This window comes from Peromyscus maniculatus, chromosome 2, assembly GCF_049852395.1.
Source record: "Peromyscus maniculatus bairdii isolate BWxNUB_F1_BW_parent chromosome 2, HU_Pman_BW_mat_3.1, whole genome shotgun sequence".
Lineage (NCBI taxonomy): Eukaryota > Metazoa > Chordata > Mammalia > Rodentia > Cricetidae > Peromyscus > Peromyscus maniculatus.
This window is the reverse complement of record NC_134853.1, coordinates 33,292,694-33,315,777: the sequence shown is the minus strand read 5'-3', so window position 1 is coordinate 33,315,777 and position 23,084 is coordinate 33,292,694. Positions and strand designations below refer to the sequence as shown.

The window sequence follows — 23,084 nt, the reverse complement described above, 5'->3', positions numbered from 1 at the left end:
TTATAAAAATAAAAGAATTATTACCAAAATCTTTTTACAATGCTCCTGTTTGGGGGAGACTTTTATTGGAGTAAGGGGAATGTTTAAGTTAGTTTCTCAAGACAAGATTTCATTGCATAGCCCAGGTTGGCCTTGAATCCTCCTGCCTCTGCCTCCTGAGTTATGGTGTGCATATGTCTGCACACCAGCTCCTGAATGTCTTTAAAACAACTAAAACTTCAATTTAAAAGATAAAAAAACTCATTCTTATGCATGGGTGTATGTGTATTGTATATGTGAACATGTGTATAGAGATACAGATGTGTACACAGATGTGCACTAGGAGTTGGGTTTCACGCTCTATCACTCTCCACTTTTATTCTCTTGAGACAGGGTCTCTCACTGAGCCTAGAGGTAGGCTGGAAGCCATAGAGCCCCAAAGATCCTCCTGTCTCCATGTACCCTCCACACACCCCCACACAGTGTAGGTACTTACACACATATGTGTTGCAATATCCATCTTTCTACCATAGGTGCTGGGAGTTGGAAATGATCTCAGCAAGGTTCTTACCCATGGGCCCATCTCTCCAGTTCCAAAGCTCCTGTTTTTAAACGTGCTACAAACTCAAACTGCACAGGCCCATGTTTTGATAGGATGGTACTCAAAACCCATGGGACTCATTTACACTATTTTTATCATCTATTACATGGCACCAGGCAGTGTGTAAAATGCTTAGGACACAATGATTTTAACAAAACAGAATTCCTGGCTTCCTGGACCTCACATCCATTTAGGTTGAAATTGAATTTTTCTACTCATGGAGATCAAATACTGCCGAGGAATACTTGGTCACTGGGCGGCAGTCTCATTGGCTGCAGTTAACTGTATTCCTGGAATTATAATGAAACGACAGGGTCCCCGTGGACCACACTTGCTGTGAGGGTATGTGGGCGCACAGGAGGAAGGCATCATTCCCGGGTCCGTCCTCAGGGAGAGGAGGCAAAGAGGTGCCCTTGTCCAGGTGCCAGGGTCTGGGTATTTTTCACTTTTGCTGCTGGTTAACAAGCCCAAAGTAAACCATTCTAACACTATGCAGCCACAAAAGGCCATTTAAAAAAGAAGAAGAAGACAAAACACTGAATTTAGTTTGAGGTGCCAAGTAAATGCACTTCCCTTCCATCCCTCGAGATTGATTGTTCATACACCAAAATAAATTGTCACTCTGACCCCAGGCATTGAAATCCTCTAAATATGCTACACTCCCTTTCTACAGATGCTGTTTAGAAGGAAAACAGTCAACCCAGCGGGTGCTTTCCCATGCCGCACTACATTCTGGACAGTGATGCTTGGACACTGCTTGGCAGAGTCCTTGTTGAGATGACATCGATGTCAGTGGCATTACAATGAAACAACATAGGATGGCTCTGATGACAAGCAGCACTTCCACAGAGTGACAAAGTTGGGAGAAGAACCTGCGACTGGCTGACGCCATTGCTTCTGGTCCCCATTTCTTGTCTGCCCTTTAATGGACCTTGCCAGGATGCTTAAGAGGCACAGAAAGAGCTCGCAAAGGAAAGCTCTACATATGACAGCTTGATGAACAAACATTTACCTAAACCTGTTGAAGCCTCATAATCCTTTGATGAAAACAAATTTACCATTTAATTCAAAAGCAGCAACTGGAGAAGAACTCCTTCACATTTCATTTGAACTGAGCACACATTCTGAGTGGAATGACCACGGGGTACATAAAGCAAAATGATCCAACCTCAGAATAAGCCAGGTCTCCCCAGTGCAGCAGACTTCCCCAGTGCAGACAGACATCCCCAGTGCAGACAGACATCCTAGTTTAGACAGGCCTCCCGAGTGCAGACAGACATCCCAGTGCAGACAGACATCCTAGTTTAGACAGACATCCCAGTTTAGACAGACATCCCAGTTTAGACAGACATCCCAGTGCAGACAGACATCCCAGTGCAGACAGACATCCCAGTGCAAACAGACATCCCCAGTGCAGACAGGCCTCCCAGTGCAGACAGACATCCCCAGTGCAGACAGACATCCCAGTGCAGACAGACATCCCAGTGCAGAGACAGACATCCCAGTGCAGACAGACATCCCAGTGCAGACAGACATCCCAGTGCAGACAGACATCCCCAGTACAGACAGACATCCCCAGTGCAGACAGACATCCTAGTGCGGACGACAGACATCCCAGTGCAGACAGACATCCCCAGTGCAGACAGGCCTCCCCAGTGCAGACAGACATCCCAGTGCAGACAGACATCCCAGTGCAGACAGACATCCCAGTGCAGACAGACATCCCAGTGCAGACAGACATCCCCAGTGCAGACAGACATCCCAGTGCAGACAGACATCCCTAGTGCAGACAGACATCCCAGTGCAGACAGACATCCCAGTGCAGACGACAGACATCCCAGTGCAGACAGACATCCCAGTGCAGACGACAGACATCCCAGTGCAGACGACAGACATCCCAGTGCAGACAGACATCCCAGTGCAGACGACAGACATCCCCAATGCAGACAGACATCCCAGTGCAGACAGACATCCCAGTGCAGACAGACATCCCAGTGCAGACAGACATCCCAGTGCAGACAGACATCCCCAGTGCAGACAGACATCCCAGTGCAGACAGACATCCCCAGTGCAGACAGACATCCCAGTGCAGACAGACATCCCAGTGCAGACGACAGACATCCCAGTGCAGACAGACATCCCAGTGCAGACACACATCCCCAGTGCAGACAGACATCCCAGTGCAGACAGACATCCCAGTGCAGACGACAGACATCCCCAATGCAGACAGACATCCCAGTGCAGACAGACATCCCAGTGCAGACGACAGACATCCCAGTGCAGACAGACATCCCCAGTGCAGACAGACATCCCAAGTGCAGACAGACATCCCAGTGCAGACAGGCCTCCCCAGTGCAGACAGACATCCCAGTGCAGACAGGCATCCCAGTGCAGACAGGCCTCCCAAGTGCAGACAGACATCCCCAGTGCAGACAGACATCCCAGTGCAGACAGACATCCCAGTGCAGACAGACATCCCAGTGCAGACAGACATCCCAGTGCAGACAGGCCTCCCCAGTGCAGACAGACATCCCAGTGCAGACAGATATCCCAGTGCAGACAGACATCCCAGTGCAGACAGACATCCCAGTGCAGACGACAGACATCCCCAATGCAGACAGACATCCCAGTGCAGACAGACATCCCAGTGCAAACAGACATCCCAGTGCAGACAGACATCCCAGTGCAGACAGACATCCCAGTGCAGAGACAGACATCCCAGTGCAGACATCCCAGTGCAGACAGACATTCCAGTGCAGACAGACATCCCAGTGCAGACAGACATCCCTAGTGCAGACAGACATCCCAGTGCAGACAGACATCCCAGTGCAGACAACAGACATCCCAGTGCAGACAGACATCCCAGTGCAGACAGACATTCCAGTGCAGACAGACATCCCAGTGCAGACAGACATCCCCAGTGCAGACAGACATCCCAGTGCAGACAGACATCCCAGTGCAGACAGACATCCCCAGTGCAGACAGACATCCCAGTGCAGACAGACATCCCAAGTGCAGACAGACATCCCAGTGCAGACAGACATCCCAGTGCAGACAGACATCCCAGTGCAGACAGGCCTCCCAAGTGCAGACAGACATCCCAGTGCAGACAGACATCCCAGTGCAGACAGGCCTCCCCAGTGCAGACAGACATCCCAGTGCAGACAGACATCCCAGTGCAGACAGGCCTCCCCAGTGCAGACAGACATCCCAGTGCAGACAGACATCCCCAGTGCAGACAGACATCCCCAATGCAGACAGGCCTCCCAAGTGCAGACAGGCCTCCTCAGTACCTAAACAGTGTTCCCAAGAAGTATCGGAGACAGTGAAGAGAATGTTTGGACAGTAGGACACCAAGCTAGGGTCAAGTGAAAACCAGGAAGATTGCACAGAATCAATGGAGACTTCCTGGCATGACAGCCAAGCTGAACCTTGAAGATATGCTAATAGTCATCTATATTCTAATAGAAAACAGCAGCCAATGCAGGAAGAAGAGTCTGGGAAAGGCTCGAGGTACCGACTGGTTCACATGTGTTCTGAGAAGAAAACCGTTTCGTCACCAGTGATCAGAGGCTCCACACCAGGGAGGAAGGATTGGGAATGACTGTCTAGCCTAAACTTAGATTGGGAGTTATAAATAAATAATTAAAGTTGCTGTAAGAAGTTGCAGTGGGCAACACAAATGAGCCAGAGTGATTTGCAGTTTCTCCTATGCTAATGGACAGTTAAAAATCTCTTTACTGAGCACAGGGGACTTGCTGGAACCCCGGTACTCAAAGGGGAAGCAAGAGGGTGGAGAACTGGACTTCAGCCTGGACTAATAGCAAGACCACATTTCATAAAGAAAACAAGTATTTACCCTTTGTAGTTAGATGGAGTAATGTGCTATCACGTGGGCCTGGGCAATGCCATACACCTAAGTATACACTGTTCCCACTAGAAATGTATCCTTACTGTAATCACCTTCTGTGGTTTCTATTACCTTCATTCAACCACAAACTGAAAGTACTCAATCAAAATTTTCAAACATATAGACTTCACCCATATAATTTTTATATGATTATTACATAGTGCTGCTAATTTTGTACTGTGTGCCTCACTTATAAGGTAAACTTGATCATAAGTATATATAACTAGAAAAACAGTATAGAGAAAATTTAGCACAATCTTTGGGATCTGAGAACATATCCACTGCCAATAAATGAGAACTGGTATCATTATATTTTAATATTTATGCTATTTTTCCTATCATCATAAATATGTTCAATTTTCTCATTCTGTATACCTCACATGTGAAGATTCCTGCCATCCATCAGTCTTGAGAAATCAAATGATGTATGTGATAGCTTTAGATAACTTCTTCAGCTCAAGAAGGCGGGGCAAGTGTCCTGGTAAATTAATAACCAGTAGGATGTGGAAATGGGCCAAACAGGCCCAGTGTGACTCCGCCGCTTCTGAGCAGACCTAGTACAGAAACAGACGGCGACAGGACCCAAACCATGGTCCAGTCTCGAGGGTTCCACTCCTGCCCATCTCCACCCATTCCCTCCTCTCCCCTACTCCACACACTCACTCATCACTCTGCACTCTATCCCTCAGTAAAGCCCTGGGTCAGCCCTACTTTCCTGCCGGGTACCGAAATGGCCTCAGTCTTTGGGTCACTTCCTCTCTTGCCCTGAGTTTAACCAGATCCTCATCTCTCCTACATCCCAGCTCATCCTGTGCTACCAGGTTAACTTTCCTAGTTCAACATGGCACTTAAGACTCCTGTGGGGGAGAAGGAGTCTCGTTCTTTAGACTCTGTTCACGATCCCTCAAGACTGCTCTAACACACCCTCACTCTTATACTTCCCATTGATCCCTTTACCACAAATACATCTTCCAGGTGTGCTAAAAGACCTGCCTTTCCTTATACCACCATCTCTACATTTCCCCCAAATCCTTGTGCGTTCTGTAGCTCTCTGCTCCATATCTCACCAACCTACAAGCATATTTACCCTTCAAGATGACTTCAATTCCTACTTCCTCCCCAAACCCTCCTCTAAGAATTTTCCCTGAACAATCTCCCTTCAATGGCTCTGTCTCTGACTTATATTTACCACACCCAAAGCATGTAACTTTTTGCATAAGATAAAAATATAACCTTGCCAAATGCACTGTCAGCCAAAGGAAACCAGAGCAAGTGTGTTTGCTGCACAGGTGCACCTCCAGCTTCTCCTGACACATCAAACATCTGGCACACGAGGCATGCTCTGTCCAGGCCCTCCCCTCCCATCACTACAGGTAAATCAGACAGCCAGTAGCCATTTCCAGGCCTTTGTTGTCCTGGCTGAGCGTGTCTGCTTAGGCTTTACAGACAAGGGAGTTTGTGCTGCTGCGGTAAGCAATCAGTAAGTGTGGAGAGGCAAAGGACAGGACTTGTCTGGACTTGAAGGAACACATGTATCATGTTGTGGAATATTAGTTGAAGATGGGTTACATTCGTTTATGCTGAGGAACATTTGTTTAGTGATGCAAAGATGTGTTGCGTTCTTTCATGTTGCATTTGTTTAACTCTGTGAAGCTGTGTTACTGTGCCTGCCTAAAACATCTGGTCACCTGGTTGGCCTAATAAAGAACTGTATGGCCAATAGCTGGGCAGGAGAGAAAATGGGTGTGGCTGGCAGGCCAAGAGACTAAATAGGAGGAGAAATCTGGGAAGAGTAAATAGAGGAGAGAGAAAAGAAGGAGAGAGGACATCAGGAGCCAGCCACCCAGCCACACAGCAAGCCATGGAGTAAGAGGTAAAGAAAGGTATATAGGACAGAGAAAGATAAAAGCCCACAGGCAAAAGGTAGATGAGATAATTTAAGAAAAACTGACTAGAAACAAGCCAAGCTAAGACCAGGAATTCAAAAGTAAGAACAAGTCTCTCTGTGTGTAATTATTTGGGAGCTGGGTGGTGGGCCCCCCAAAGAGTAAGAGTTTTAAAAAAAAAAAAAAAAAGAGAGAGAGAGTGTGTCAGAAAGGAAAAATGGCACCTGCCTGACGGAATGACAGTGGTGTTCCAAAGGATGTCTGTGAAAGCCTGATACATACGCTCTGTGTAGGTCCAGAACTCTAAAACAGACATAATGGGGAAGCCATAGAACTTCCCGACGTGTGGAATTGCTCAGGGGCAGAATGTGTTCCTCAGTGGACTGACTTTCCTTCCCTGGGCTGTTCAAGCAGAGGCTGTCCCAACCTGCCAAAGGACGCAATGTAGGGCCTGTCCGTTGGCGGAAACAACACAAAACAGAGCAGCGCACAGTCTCTACACTGCAGTGCCTGTGTGGGAGGAGCACTGGGAAGGAAGCCTAGACAGCCCAGAATGCTAAGGATGGTGAAGAACTGGCAGGGAGAAGGCAGTCGGAACTAAAACGACCCTTGGACAACTGTGTGAGAGGCCAGCTAGAGGGTTGGCACACATCATTTCAACCCAGCAAAGCCGGAGTCTGATAGGCTTTTACAGTTCCCACTGGGGAGAGCACATGGGAAGATCCCTGTGGCCTCAGCCTGAGAAAGGCTCATCAGAACTCCAGGGTAGGGAGGCTAGTCCCTGGGCTCAAGAAATGCCTCAAGTTCACCGCAAGGCAGCGTTTCCAGATGTGACCATATACAGGAACTGCGTCATCAGGGTGACACTAACGACTTTGGTTTGTGAAGCATAAATGCTGAAATTATACTACAAAAATGGTGTCCTCATTTAGGTAACTCTTTGTGAGGTTTTTGTTTTTGTTTTTTATAATAAAAACAGGAAAAAAATAAAAAGAAAAGAAAAAATGACCAAATGTTCACAGCCGAAGGCATTCTCAAAGAAACTAAGATCTCAACACAGCAGGTAATAAAAAGTCACCTTTAATTCCTTAATAATAATAATAATAATAATAATAATAATAATAATAATAATAAAAGAACACTTGCACTTTTCCTGTGAATATTTTTTACTTTAAAAGGTTAATTTGTGGGCCAGCAAAATGAATCATCAGGTAATAGCACTTTCTACAATGCCTGATAATCTGAATTTGATCCCAAGAATCCATGTAAAGGTAGAAGGAGATGTAGGGCCATAAAATTGCCCTTTGACCTCCCCATGAATAAAGCCACAAAACACATACACACACACACACCATACATACACACACACACACACACACACCATATACACACACACCATACACACACACACACACACACACACACACACACATACACACACCGTACACACACACTAATAACAAAAATAAGCAATGTTTTTTGAAAGCACGTGAGTGGGACATGGTACTCACGCCTGTAATACTAGCATGTGGGAGACAGAGGCAGAAGGATTGCTGGGAGTTCAAAACCATCTCCAATACACAGTGATTCTCAGTCCAGCCTGGATAACTTAACCGAGATCCTATCTCAAAAACAAAACAAAAAAATAACCAACAGATTAATAAATGAATGAAATTTAAAAGACACCACACTGTTATCAAGGAGAACCTCCTTCCTCAAAGTGCTTCCGTCCCTCTTCAAACCTCACGACACAAAAGAGCGGAATGTGCCAGGGCAGAATGGCCAAGGGTGGAATTTAAAAGCAGCAGAGAAACGCCAAAGAAGCCAAGGGTTGGCCAAGCTGGTTGGCCTGAAATTCTGATTTAGTAAAGCAGCAGAGACGCCCCCTGGAGACGCACCCGCCACAGGACTGGGCCTACTGAAGCCAGCTCCCAAGTGCAGCCTCGCTAGAGATGCTCAGGCGATTAGCATTCTACCCTGGAGAACAGAAAGAGTGTTCCCTTTACCCTCTGCAACTTGAGGATGTTAAGGTCCTGGAGAAGTTTCACAAAAGACCATCATCCACATATGCAATCAACAAGAGCATTTATTATCCCAGCATGCTGGGACTGTCCATCCTATGCAAAGGGAAGATGCCAAAGACCCTGAAACAGATGAGTGGGCTCCTTTTAAGCATAGCTAAGGGGAGTTCCTAGAATAGTTAGGTCATTTTAGATAGGTTTGGCTTAAGCAAGTGGCAATCATATTAGTATGTTATAAGTGGTTAGGGCTAGTCAGGGGTTGATTAAGGCCACAGCTTTTCCAATTTTGACAAGCCTGGACAAATCCCAGGCTTTGTCCTTGAGCTGCTGTGGAGGCTGGATGGTCTAGTACACGCTGGCTGTGGGGGGTTGACTCAGTGGCCCATTCTTGGTGCATCCTATCTCCCTTGTCCCTGTTGTCAGTGGCACCAGTGATTAATTGCCCTTTGTCTGTGGGTCTTCCTCAGAAACTGCCTGCTCAGTTCCCTAAAGCAGGGTCTGAGGCTTGATCTCCGAGAGAAGACTGAGCAGCCTGTTATGGCGTCGGCTCGGTCCTCTCATAGGACACAGCTTTGGGTGCCGTCTATGCAGCAGAGCACGGTTCTCCTCAGATGCTGCATCTGTACAACCCTGAGCTGAGACTTCGCAGATTTCTGGAAATGAGAAACTCCTTGTGGTGGTGTAAAAGAAAATGCCCCAAAGGGAGTGGCACTGGTTCAGGGTGTGGCTCTGTTGGAGGAAGTGTGCCACTGTGGGGTGAGCTTCGATGTCTCCTCAACTCAAGCTAAACCCGGTGAGGTAGACCACTTCCTCCTGCCTGTGCAAGATGTAGGACTCTCAGCTCCCTCTCCAGCACCACGTCTGCCCGCGTGCCGCCACGTCCCACCGTGATGATAATGGACAGAACCTCTGAACTGTAAGCCACCCAACTAAATGTTTTCCTTTCTAAGAGTTGACATGGCCACAGTGTCTCTTCACAGCAACAGAAACCCTAACTGAGACATTCCTGATATTTATAAATCACATTTTGTCACAGCAGCCAAAAGGAAAGACACACCAGGGCAGACTGAGAACCGAGGGGCACTGGGTGTACCTGGATGTGAGTGGAGGCACAGAGTGGGAAACTACAAACAGGAAATGAAGATCTCTAAAAAGAGTGGCTCACTTTGCACTGCATTCTCCATAGTCAAACAACTGCCTTCGTAGTCCCTGGCAGGTGAACAGAGAATACAAACACAGCATATGGTGACATTCTCTTGGCTGTTGACGATGGACAGAATGCAAACATCCACAAGTGGGACAACCCTCCCTCCCCACCCACCCACTGCCCCCCAGAAAAGCAGAAATAGCAAGCAGGTAAAGTCCCAGGACACTGAGCCAACCTCCAGAGCTATCTCTCCCACAGAGCTAGGTCACTGTCTGATTCCATCACTGACCATGTGACCACATGGCAGCCCCTCCCTTCATGAACCAAGCTTCTAGACCTCATTTTAGAGTCACTCTTAAGTAGCAGCAGAGAGCTGGACACTAGGTGCTTGACAAGGACCTCCAAATGAAAGGACAGAGCTGAGCTGACAGAGAAGGAACCCAGAATAAACAAAAATCCAGGAAGAAGGCAACAGAAAAGAATGAAGAAAGGTCTCATTTTCTTGAAACACTGAATGGTGAAATTCAAAAGGAAATTAAATCAAACAATCGGTATCAGTTTTTAGAAACTAAAAGTGAGAGAGAAAAATGAGAAGCTTTTCAGTGTCAGTCCAGACAGAGAAGAACAGCTCCAAGGGGCAGCAGAAAGGACAAGAAGGAAGGACCACGTGATGCCTTCGAATGTGCTGAGACAGGACCTATCATCTCTCAGAGTTAAAAGTGAATTCCTGTTAGGTAATTTTAAAAATAAATAAACAAAAATACAGTAACTCCAGGGGAAAACATTTTTCCATAAAGAAAAACAGAATATAGTCTCGGGCAGAAATGGCAGGTGTAATAATGTTTTGAGTATTAATTTTAATAACTACAATTTAGGCTTGTGGGGCAAAAGCAGGACAGGAGAGGCTTATAAGAAGACCCACCTCCTCTTCCTCAGCAGGGAGCCTGGGGAGCGCCTAAATATCAGAGCAAATAACATAAATACGTTAATAAGAAACACAAGAGAAACCATTTTAATACGTTCAGCCCTGAAAGCAAACACCTAAGTCACATACAGACTGAGCAGGTTGTATTATACATTTAGGAATATATATGCATGTACATTTACATATATGTATATAACAATGAATGAAAAAAACAAGAAAAAGTATATGGGAGGGTTTGGGGTAAAGAAGGTAATCAAATCATAATTACAAAAAAACAAATATATAATTCTTGAAGGTTCAAAGTAGTTGTTACTAGAAAAACAGAAGTTGTAGGTGGTATGAGATAGGCTGTAGTTAGGGTAGAGAAAAACGTAGAAAAAGCTAACTATTCAAATTATGTCTGTAGTCCATTTTGATAAAGAAAAAACTTAAATAAATAATGATGTTTAGAGTTTAAAAACAATTCCTTAGAGAAGTTGAAATATCCTAGAAAAAAAGTAATAAACTAATCAAGACATGGTCTTTCAGCTACTTGGCTTTTTTAGGTAAGTGTTTCCTGTGTAGACCAGGCTAGCCTGGACTCAGAGAGGTCAACCTTCCTCTGCCTCTGAAGCACTGGGATTAGAGGTGTGCACCTCCATGCACAGCACGAATTAATTTTTAAGTTTGCTGAAATATCAAAGGGAGAGATCACTCAGTGACTGAAAGAAGCAGGGCGCGTGCGGGAGGAAAGCCCCCAGAGGAGAGGAGGACAGAGCCTGCATCAGGACAGAGGTACAGGCAGCTCTTGGTACCCCTCAGGAGTGGAGGGCAGGGCGGAGAGGGCAGAGGCATACACAAAGTACAATGCAGAATACACAGTGACCAGAGGTAAACATCTCCGAAACATCCTGATTTACGCTCAAAGTTCAATATGTGGACTTAGTGAAAAACAAACTACACACACACACACACACACACACACACACACACACACACACACACACACACACGCACTGTCCTTCGGGAGCTGTCCCCTCCTTGATTAAACTCAACAGCTACAAAGGATTTATGTTCTGCCTCACAGATTTCGAATAAAGCCCTGAAACATGGTGACTTAAAGGAAGGAGTCAATGCCTTCCTTGCCCAGTGACAGACCTAAAGGCTTTATGGGTTGAAATTCCAAAATTAATTTGGAATTAATGCAAGCACAGCCTGTTTGTGAAGCACGTCAACGTTCAACATACTTGAACGTCACGATCTTCCCAAGAGGAAAACAGTCATTATTCCCCTTGAAAAACACAATGTTAATGCTTAGTTCTTTAAAGAAAAAAAAAAAAAAACCTGCTTTCCTCTCTCCTACATTTAAGCTAAAAACCAATTTCCCTGGAAATTTAATTTTCCCACAAAACATTTCAGATTCATTTCAACTAGGTTCAAGAAGTTAAAAATAAACAAAACCAAGAGCTACGTTTCCATATAAATATCTGGCTAAGTTCAGAGGATGCTTTTAACTGTTATTAAAATTATTCTTGTCAATAATAGAGAAGGGAAATTCAATTTGAAAGGTTTATCTTGAATACGGACATCAATGACATCTATAAATTCTGATCTTTGGTTTCACAAACTGTAAAACAAAGAATTATAATTAAATGATTTCAGCTAATCAGTAATTTAGAACAAAATGCACAGCAGAACAACTCAAAGAAGCATGCCTGTGTACGGACTCTGTTCCTCACAGGTCAGTAAATGTTTGTTCAAGCATCAGAGGCAGCGCCAGGCACAGCTTTGGGAGGACAGCCAGCTGAGACAGCCGTCATTTACCCTCTTAGCCCTTCACGCTATTTTAGAAAATAATCCACAGAAAACGTATCTTGTAAAGAACTATGAAAATAGGAACTGCATTGGTACCACCTTTTAAACCATACAAATTAAATCAGAGATTGTCCACTTGCTCACAACAACGCAAAAACATGCTTTCCAAAATACCTGATTTTGACTTCAGGATAACTTGAATGGTGTGTCCATCGTTGGTGACTTCACAGTCCCGGCAGACCACGTAATTTGGAGACAGGCGTACATCCAGCAGCGAGGGGTCGTACCTGGCTTCTCTGGAGTTCAGGTTGATAGGAGACTGGTACTCCCCGTTAGCATCAGGAAACACCAAGCCCCACTCAACACCTGACAAGAAAATGACAAAAATTGAGAATAGGATTTTTTAAGTTAGTAATAGTAAAATATAACATAAAAGCTCATAATCCTTGACATTGTAGCTGTGACTACCATGTGTACACAAATGAAATTTGAGAAATGTGTATGGGTTTTCACATTCATTGTGTGAGTGATCTGTTGTCAAATATAATATCACACACACAATCTTTTACTGCGTGTTTATATCTGTGCACACAGATGCCTTGATTTGGGGATTTAAGAAACTTAAGTCACTTTAAGTAATTAGAAAAAAAAACACAGAAATTTCCTCTGCTCCTCAGTTCAATTATAATGCAATACTTAGAAAATATCTGCAACGTTCAACAAGCTCAGAGACAGCGGAAACCCGTAATGCTAAGGAGCACCATTTGTTTAAAAAGCAAATACAGTATCCCATACATATATTTATGAACTCCGTTGCACTGTTTTGTTTTTTTTTTTTTTTTTTTTTTTTTTTTCCCGTGTATACAGTGAGCATGGACACTAATGGATATTAGGAGCCCTGGGTCTTCAGGGACAGATTTAGGAAACTCCTTTTAAAGTCACCAAGAGCACTGACTTAGCTTGCAATCCGGGACGCGTTTTCTAAAGCGCATTTGATTGGACTTCCCAAGACTAGAAAGCAACTGGGTTTCAGGTCTGCTCCGGGCTGGGCTGCCTGGGTGCAGCAGGTGCGAGCCGCAGTGGGGCAGCTTCGGAGCGGAAAGCGCAGAACCGCGTGGGGCAGAGAAGCCGCGGCAGCAGCCCCGCGAGCCTACCTTCTTCGTAACCCCATTCCACGCCCTCTTCCTCCTCCTCCTCGTCTTCCTCCTTCTCGGGGAAGGCGACTGCATCCTCGATGAAGCTCAGGTCAGCCATGGGCAACTGTGCGGCGCGGACGCGACAGGCGCGGGGCTGGGGGCCGCGCGGAGCCTGGCAGTCCCCGCGAGCGCCAGCGGCGGCGGGTCGGGCGCGGGCGAGCGTTTTAAGGCCGGTGGGGGGCGTGTCCGGCCCGAGGACCCGCCCCCGACTCACACCCCCCTAACACAGGAACACACACCGAGCAGCCTGCCAAAGCCGAGCTGGGGCTGCTGCTCCCCAGAAAGCCTGCTGCGCCTGAGACCTCAGAGCCCTCCCAGAAGCCGCGGGACCCCAGGACACGCCTGGCCTGGGCCCTCTCATTGCTCCCGGCAATTCCCTGAAGGGCGGATGGGTTGCCTTGCTTTGGGAGGGGGCTTGAAGACCATGACTCAGTAAGACTCTGGTCAAACGGTTTATTTCCCATCATTTACCCGTTAGTTTTGTTGGGCCTGGTTTTGTGAGACGGGGTCTCAAGGAGACCAAGCTGGCTTCAAACTCCTCCCCGTAGAGAAAGGGATGACCTTGAACTTCACAGGCTTCCACTGTGCAAACACTGGGATCGCAGGAATGCACTACCATGGCCTGGGGAGTTGTCTTTGAGAGCTGGTTTTACTTTTTAATTCGTCCTTAGAGCAAAGTGAAAATGAGTATAGAATTTTTTCCCAAGAAATTCATATAAACATTTCAGAAAAAAAAAGAAAAATTTAGCATCAAGAAGTGGTATAGTTTGGGAGGTTTTTACTAAATGTATTTCAACGACGATGAAACAGGGTGTTTGGTTCCACTTTCTTAAGTTTGTGGTACTGCTGCAGACTCACCTTACTGCTTACACAGCTCCCAAGCCCTCGTGAAATGCACACATTACGAAACAAACAGGAACTTTCCCAGATCCAAAGAGGTCAAGTCGTTACCTCTGAACCGTGTTTCCCAACCACACACAGGCTAATGCTTCATTCTTGTGATCCGGCCCTGTTCACTAACCCTAAGCTCCTTTACTCCACATTTTTAGGAGATGTATTTGCATAATAAGCTCGGCTCCAGGCCTGGAGTACAATTTACGTTTTATATACCCTGTGCACACTCCAAAATGGACTGTGGTTAATGGACTGTGGTTCCTAGATCATAACATCTTTATGCAAGCTAGTTCCTCAAACAGGATGGAGGTGATTAATTGTGGAACTTTAAGGTGCTGGGTTCCTATCCTTCACTGCCTGCTAGAATCTTAACTTTAAAAAAAAAAAAAAAATCACCATCTGTTACATACATCTTCAGAAAGCCGATGGAGGTTAAGGAGAAAAAGTCAGGAGATGACCAGCTTCAGCACTGATATAACCTGTGGATTTCAAGCATATATCATTTCTTTTCTTTATCATAGAGGCTGTACAACTTACTTTCCCATCCAGAGGACAGAAATAGCCAGACACTAAATTCAGCCTGCATTCTAAGCCTTCCCACATATTTAGTGGCATTCTATCCTCTGCCTTAATAAGCCCCAGGCAGACCGATGCAGCCCACTCTCCCATAAGCACTGAGGAAAAACATCCACCAGTTTCTGCAGATGTTCCACTAAAGGGAATTTTGCATTTCTTTTTCACTTTTCTTGAAAACTTTTTCACAAGACTAGATTTGTTTTGAGTTTCTTGTATATATTTTCACATTAATCAAATGTCATAGCTTATGAAGTCCATAAGAAGGTTATACAGGATGTCTATGATAAAATCCCTGGGCCATTCTGAACTCATCAATAATATTCCCCTATGCCTCCCAAATGAGCATAGATGTGACATTGTGGCCCATCGTGTGACCACTAATTGCATTTAAAGTACATGAACGTGGAAGTGTTTACCAAATCAAATGACTGTAGACTCTCCTTGGCCGCTAAGTTTTCCATGAGTAAATGGTGTGCCATATTTACAAGAGATAGGCTAAAAGTTTACATGTTTAATATTGAAGTTTGCAGCCAATAGTGTCACATAAAGCAACAAGGCTCTACTATTCAAAAAATGTGGCTCTGTGTGAGACAAGCATTTGTTTGGCCCACATTCGTTCTTTCTGGATTTTCAACCTCATTTGTATAATGTAACTCAAGCAAGCAGTACCTCCAGCTACATATGAGCCGTTCTGCTTTGCAACCAAATATTCAATTACCATCCTTAATTGCTTTGAGACCGTGTGCTTCACACACTGCTAATTATCAACACCTTAAGACCTCTCCTAGGTCCCCTGCTATATCACCACCAAAGATGGCATTTCTAGTTCTAGCTATTATAAAGTTCTGTCAACAGAAAATCTAAACACAGATCAAAGATATAGGCCAATTCTTTAATTGACAGGCTAGAGCAAGCACTACCAAATCCAATGTCAGAATCTAAAAATATCCATGCTTCATATAATGAACGGAAGTATCTACTGGCTTGGGGTCCCTCTTAAGCTAATGTCGGATTTGAGTCTTTAAATTGTCATCATTTGTTCACAGTGTTTGCATAACTGAGGTCACACCATATCATCAGAACAATTTCTTAAAACTAAGATCTGTATAACTAAATGTCATTTGCTCTAAGCAGAGATCCCTGGAAGGAACAATCTCCACTAGATGTCAGAGGAGCAGAGAGAGAGAGAGAGAGAGATCTCTTCTCAGAGCTCCTGCATTTTCCCATCCTCCCAATCGATCTTTCTCATCCTTGTCTACTCTGCCAAGACTTGCTTAGTGCGTGGATGAGTTTAGATCCTAGCTGCCACCTTCCTCACCTTGCATGCTCCTCATCCTCCAGGAATTCCTTGACAGGAGAGCTAGCCTGTGCATGACAAATGCTCTCTATGCGGATTTTAATTCCAGATCTTCAGCAGTAGAGTCCGTGGATGACCCCAAAGGAATAAAACCTACTTCTGCCCACAAACAAGTTACAGTTTCACTGTTAAAATGTCATGCGTGCATTTCATTTTACTCAACTTTCTCTGCTTTCCCCATCCCTCCTCCTCTTCTCTTGATGGTCCTCTTCCACCTCACAGACAGTATCTCCTTCTGCGCCCATGCCACATCTATTCCACTGCACTCCCTTATTGCCTCCTGCCCCTTGCCCTTCAGCCTCTTCCTCTGTCTAATATCCCCCTTTGTACTTTCAGGTCGTGTGTGTGTGTGTGTGTGTGTGTGTGTGTGTGTGTGTGGCGCGCACGCGCCTGTGCACACATACATAAATTTAGATCTGCATTTCACATATAAGAGAAAAATGTGCTCTTTCCGTTCTTCTGCCGCCATGCCATCTAGACTGAGGAAGACCCGGAAACTCCGGGGCCACGTGAGCCACGGCCACGGCAGCATCGGTAAACACCGCAAGCACCCAAGAGGCCGCGGTGTTGCTGGAGGCATGCATCACCACAGGATCAACTTCGACAGATATCATCCAGGTTACTTTGGGAAAGTTGGTATGAGACATTACCACTTAAAGAGGACCCAGAGCTTCTGTCCGACTGTCAGCCTGGATACATTGTGGACGCTGGTCAGTGAGCAGACACGCGTCAATGCTGCAAAGAACAAGACTGGAGCTGCTCCCATCATTGATGTTGTGCGATCGGGCTTCTACAAAGTCCTGGGGAAGGGAAAGCTCCCTAAGCAGCCTGTCATCGTGAAAGCCAAATTTTTCAGCAGAAGAGCTGAAGAGAAGATAAAGGGTGTTGGAGGTGCCTGTGTCCTGGTGGCTTGAAGCCACCCAAAGAGGTTAATTAAATGCTAACATTTTCAAAAAAAAAGAGAGAGAGAGAGAGAGAAATTTGTGTCTTTCTGAGTCTGGCTTGTGTGGCATAACATAATGCACTCTAATTTTATTCACTTTTCACTTTTCCTGCAGGTGTCATAATTTCATTCTTCCTTATAACTGACTAAAATTCCATTATGGGTATGTACATTTTCTCTATCCATTTATTTGTTGGTGGACATCCAATCTGGTCCATTTCCTGGGTGTTGTGAATAGAGCAGCAATAACCATGCAGGTACAAGTGTCTCTGTGGTGTGCCGACTTAGATTCCTTCCAGTGCGTACTCAGGACTGGTACAGCTGGATCATGTAATAGTTCTCTTTTTCATATTTTCTTGAGGAATATCCGCACTGACTTTCCTAGTGGGTGTACTATTCCCACCAACAGTGTATAAGTGTTCCTCCCCACAACGAGCATAGACACAATGGTGTGTGTAATTGTATCACAGCACTGGGGAGGCAGAGACAGGCAGATCCCCGGGGCTTGATGCTCCAGCCCAGTGAGAGACCCTATTTCAGAAACAACATAGATGGCTCCAGAGAATGACACCCCAAGTTATCTCTGGCTTCCTGAATGCGCACACACACACACACACACACACACACACACACACACACACAGGGGAGGAGGGGGAGGGAGACACAGAGAGATCATCTTTCCCCAATCCCCACCACATTTGTTATTTGTTTTATTGAGGACAGTCATTCAGCGAGATAGAATTTCCAAAATGTTTAATTTGCGTTTCACTGGTGGCTAAGGAGATTGAACACTTTCTCCGGTTTTTATTTGGCCATTGGTATTTCTTCCCTTAAGAGTTTTCCAGTCACTTCATTAGCACATTTATTGCAGTGTTTAATTTCTGGAGTCCTTTATGTACTTAGCTATCTAGATGTCAATCCTCTGTTAATGTATGGTTGGCAAAATTTCCTTCCGTTCTGCAGGGAGCCTCTTTACTCTGTGGACTGTTCGCTTTGCAGCCCAGAGGCTTCGTCCTTGCACACTATCATGCACACTTGTTTGTTAATCTTGGAAATGATTCCTAAGCTATTGGAGTCTTCTTCAGTAAGTTCTTGCCCATTCCTCTCTTGAAATATTTTCCCTGTATTTTCTCCTAGTAGTTTTAGAATTTCAGGTTTTGCATTAAGGTCTTTGACACTTTGGGAACTGAATTTTGTGCCTACTGAGAGATGGGAGGCTGGTTTTACCCTTCTACGTGGGGCTAACCAGTTAATATCAAGTTAATATGGCTAGAAGAGACATGATGCCTTTTTAGTTTTTTAAATTATTTTGTTGTATGTTTTGCCTGGTGTCTCCAGAAACCAGAAGAGAGTATTCCCCTGAAACTGAAGTTACATAGACAGTTGTGGGTGCTAAGAATTGAACCTGGGTCCTCTGAGAGTTCCCAGTGTTCCTCACTGCAGAGCCATCTCTCCAGCCTCATGTACTGTCTTCAGGAGAAAGTCTGGGGAGTTATCATGTGGTTCCAGCACCACTGTGTTCTACATATGACTGCTCTTCAAGCTAACAAAACAAAAAAGACATTGCTTCATCCCAGGATGCTGAAATGAGGACAACCCAGGAACCAGCCCCCTTTGCTAAGGCCACAGGAGTTATGCTGAGGTTCTCACCCGCTTTAGAAACAAGATGATTTCTGTTGGAGTTGGGATATTTAAGATTATCACTCTGCCAAGCAAGCTCCTCACTGCAGGGTGGGGTGCCCTTCCCCAGTGCCCCTGTAATACACATGTGATGGCGAGCCTTTCCTGACAGCGTGAGTGAATTACTAAACGCTTAGGAGATCAGTAAAGGATGTCTCTGGCTGGGCCTGTGCAGTGCTGTAGTTACAGAGCCTGTTAGAGCGTGACCTAATGAATGGATTAATCCTTGGATAGACTCATGATATGATAGCATCTTTAAGACATTTGTGAAAGGTAGAAGGTGGGGCTCATGGAGGAAGTAATCACTGGGGCAATGTTCTGGGGACTGTGTGCTTCTCCGGCCCCTACCTGTCCTGTGCTCCATAGTGATGTGACACATTCTACCTTCCCTGCCACAGCAGCCGAGAGTTCTGAAAGTGTTCCTGTCAGATACTCGGTCACAGCAACAAGAAAAATAACTCACGAACCCTGCACAGACCTCTAGCCCTGAAACAGTCTATGGTAAATATGAATTTCTTGACCTTCTCCTGCAACATACAGTGAGCTTCCCAAGCTTCGCTCCCCTGTTAGCCCTCACGGGCCATGTGCTGAGAAATCAGTTTCCTTATGTCACCAGCCATCGGATGTCCTGATTGACCTTTACATTAGGGCAATAAACTTATAGTTACTAAGGTGGAGACTTTCGGAGTGCAGAAGGGCCAAAAGAAAAAAAAAAGGTGTGATCAAGTTTACCTGATGGCAGGTGTGTCAACAGGGGCTTCATCCAGGAAGTGACATGTGACCGCTCTAGAAAGACAAATAAGAGCTCTTTTACCCACAGAACGGACTCAGAGGAGCTCAGAGGAGCATTCCCATTCCAATTCAAAGGACAAATACACACACACACACACACACACACACACACACACACACACACGTACAAAAGCCAGGGTGGATTCACTTTTCTAGTGAAGTTTATTTTTATTTATTTTTTCCTATGGTTCTAAAACTAGGGGAGGGGGAAAATACCTATTTAACTAGTTTGTCTGTGTTTTAATATTTTTAAATGCCTCAAAGCAAGTTTACACCTTGGCTGACAGAACTATAGGACTCAAAATTTACTGAGACCTCTTGAATCTAAAGAAAAGATGCCATTGCCAAGTGAGAATACCCCCTCACTGCACCAGGCCTTCAGTTCCTGAAGCCACACCTGTTATTAAAAAGCAACAAGCCCGATCAAAAGGGAATAATCATTTAAGTACTGCAGCCAACTTCATAACTCGGACTGGCATGTGCCAAAACTCCTGCCCTCCTATAGTCACATGTCAATCTGAGCTAGTTTCAGAATTGTTTAATCCAATAGTCTGTGGTTGAATGACCTTCCACAGCCTCTAGCTGGCCATTTCCTACCTTCCCAAGTCCTCTCAAGTCTGAGGGAGCTCCAGCCAACCACAGGGAACAGAAAACAGAGGTACCACTGGAGAGTAAAGCATATGCCACTAGCCAAAAGTGGCTGAGCTAACAATCTGAGCAGAAAAGTGTCCATCTCTGCCCTGCCCATCTGTATTCCAAGCCCACTCACTCATGGGAATACATGTTTTAAGCCCCTTCACTTTGGTTTATAATCCAGCATAGATTAAAACAACATCCATGGATGCTTTAGATAAAGTTGTTCAGGAGAAGAAAGATGCTTTCAGGTTTCTTCAGACTGGTCAAGAAAAGCAAGACCTGGTGCTTAGAGAAGGACATCATTGGACAAATCATCTGGTACAAATTCAGATGGTTTCCACTGCCTTGGTACCTAAATAAAAGATAAAACAAGGAAACAATTCTTGACAATGTCTTATGTGATTGGTTTGTCAGATTGAGACTTGAGAAACAAGCCTTCATTGAAGCAAGAAAGAAAATTTTACAGAAAAAGGGGGAAAAAAAGTTTTCCAAGCAAAGTTCCCAGTCTCTGAGGGTTACAAGTTAGGCATTGCCTAGATGAGATCCAGAAGTCCCCATTTCCTTGTTCTTGAGCACGATCTGTTTCCTGATGTGAATACATCTGTTAAACAGTTTATAAAGAAATGTACTTGTTACACACACACACACACACACACACACACACACACACACACACCACCACCACCACCAACAACAACAACAACAACAACAACAACACCAACAACAACAACCAAACACATAGCAGTCCCTTATGTACCACACACCATGCCAAGAACCTTCCTCGGGTTGTTTCCTTTCATTCTTGTAAAAGGCTCAAAAATATGATGTATTCTGTATTTGAGGAGAAAATAAGCCCAGCTCTATACCAGCATCTGCAGCTCTTTTGGTACCAGCTGGGATCCCTAGTCTTAGATAGCCCTCACTCTTAGTTCTGCTGTGTTCAGGACACAGCTTCTCTTTCAGGATGGCTCCATTCCATGCCTACCCTTTTCCTAAGTCAATCCTGTCTTCTGGCATCTGCAGCATCCCATGGGCTCCATTACAGCTTGGGCTTTATCTTCAGAGCTTCAGGAGGTGGGCTCTCAAGGTTTCTTGCAAGGAATTCAATCCAGCTGCCCATTGCCTGGCCTCAGTGGTTTTCTGTAACCTTAGCACAAAGCCTCCATGACTCTCACTCTTGCCTGAAAAACCAGTTCTGTTGCCAACTTGAGATGAAGTCTGGCTGCTTTTGCCACAGCCACAGTGTCCTCTGTGTGCCCTGGCAGCTGAACCTGGGGAAACACTTTCCTAGGCAGTTGTTTTAGAGTAGCAAATGAGTTCAGTGACAGTCTCAGTCACCCCATCCCTTTTCAGGTAAATTTACATGTTTAGAGGCTGGAGCATCAATGGGTGGGGTCTTACGTTCCAAGCACCTTTCCTACTGTCCCAGTACAGAATATGAGATTCCTCCTTAATTGTCCCAAGCTTTTTAACAGTTGCTCATCTCTCTCTGCACTCTCCTCAGACACAACTTTTTTCACTCACTCTTTTCTCACCAAACTGAACACCCCATGCTTTTCTATAAACCTGGATAAACACAGGAAGCCATATTGTACCTGGGTGCTATGTGTCTCTTTTAGGCTTGAAAGTTTCTTTAGTACAAACTAGTTCATCACTTTTGAATTCAACCTCACTCAAGTTGTCAGAACACTGACTGAATGCTACAGGTTATTTGCCAGATGTAACATGCATGGTCTTTTAAGCTGGGACTCAGTGTTAAACACTTAGTCAGCATTCAGGTTTTCTATACTCTCACCAGCATGGCCCGTTAAGCTCTACTTGTAAAATTTTAGGTCTTCTCTAGACCACAGCTCCAAACTTTTCCACAGTCTTAGTTCCAATTGCCTGCAGACCACAAGGTCAGGGTTGTCACAGCAGCCGCTCCCTCTATTCAGTTACAGTTTTCTATACAAGTTGATTATCAATCCTGTTTGGCAATGAAGGTTAAACAGCACCCTATGTATTAGTTGAAGATTCTACTTATATACAGAAAAGGAAGTCAGTGGCTAGACTCCTCTCCTAAAGAGATAAGCTCCCAACCCAACCCTCCTCTGTAAGCATGTCTTTGGGTCTCTGCTTGCTCCAGGTCCACCCTATTCAGTGTCTTTCTGGGCCTGCTTGTTTTAGCCAGTTCTCTAGATCTGATATCTTAAAAACATCAAAACCTGGAGCACTTTACAGTAGTTAGCATGGAGAAGGTTATCCAGACATCTGGTTTCCCTCTTCAGGCTTGTCTTGCTCAGACCAGCAACCCAGAGTTCCATCTTTTGGTAGATTTCAACGTCCTTTTCCATTGGCAGGTAACTTACCTTATTATGGATTCTGTGTGTAATATGAGACGTTAATGCATAGCAATATGAATCAAAAGCACCATGTTAATAGCTGAAGGAATGAATCCTGGAGACTACCTGCTTTGGCCATGGTCACACTCCCTGCCTTGGCCATGGTCACACTACTTGCTAACATAGGGAGGAACTGAGACGTCAACACAGTTCTGACCAGCTCAAGCCGGAACTCACTCCAAACCTTCTCCCTGCTTCTCAACTGAAAGTGAGGAGGTGTCAATCACTGTTGTACAAAAAGAAGGGTCAGAGCGCCATTTGTTACTCATCCATTCACATTTGCTACCAGCTCTCAATGAGGTATCAATTGTGAAGTGCCTCTTTAGCAATTGATAATGCTTCTCCTCCAAAACAGAAAGCATTGAA

At 45.1% G+C, this 23,084-nt stretch overlaps 1 protein-coding gene and 1 pseudogene across 2 annotated transcripts in view; one reads left to right on the top strand and one right to left on the bottom strand.

The window, feature by feature from the left end:
- Window positions 1-13,608, bottom strand: part of Ca8 (carbonic anhydrase 8) — a 104,510-nt gene extending 90,902 nt beyond the window's left edge. The window contains exons 1-2 of one of the 2 annotated variants that reach the window (XM_076563934.1): window positions 13,418-13,608; window positions 12,438-12,629 (exon numbers count right to left, since the gene is read on the bottom strand). In XM_076563934.1, coding sequence (XP_076420049.1) covers window positions 12,438-12,629; window positions 13,418-13,517 — 292 coding nt within the window. In that variant the 5' untranslated portion in view covers window positions 13,518-13,608. The remainder of the gene's footprint in view (window positions 1-12,437; window positions 12,630-13,417) is intronic. The other variant, XM_006989084.4, reaches the window with a different exon arrangement.
- A 3,106-nt stretch (window positions 13,609-16,714) lies between these two features.
- Window positions 16,715-17,246, top strand: LOC102915711 (large ribosomal subunit protein uL15 pseudogene; annotated as a pseudogene).
- Window positions 17,247-23,084: the final 5,838 nt, after the last annotated feature.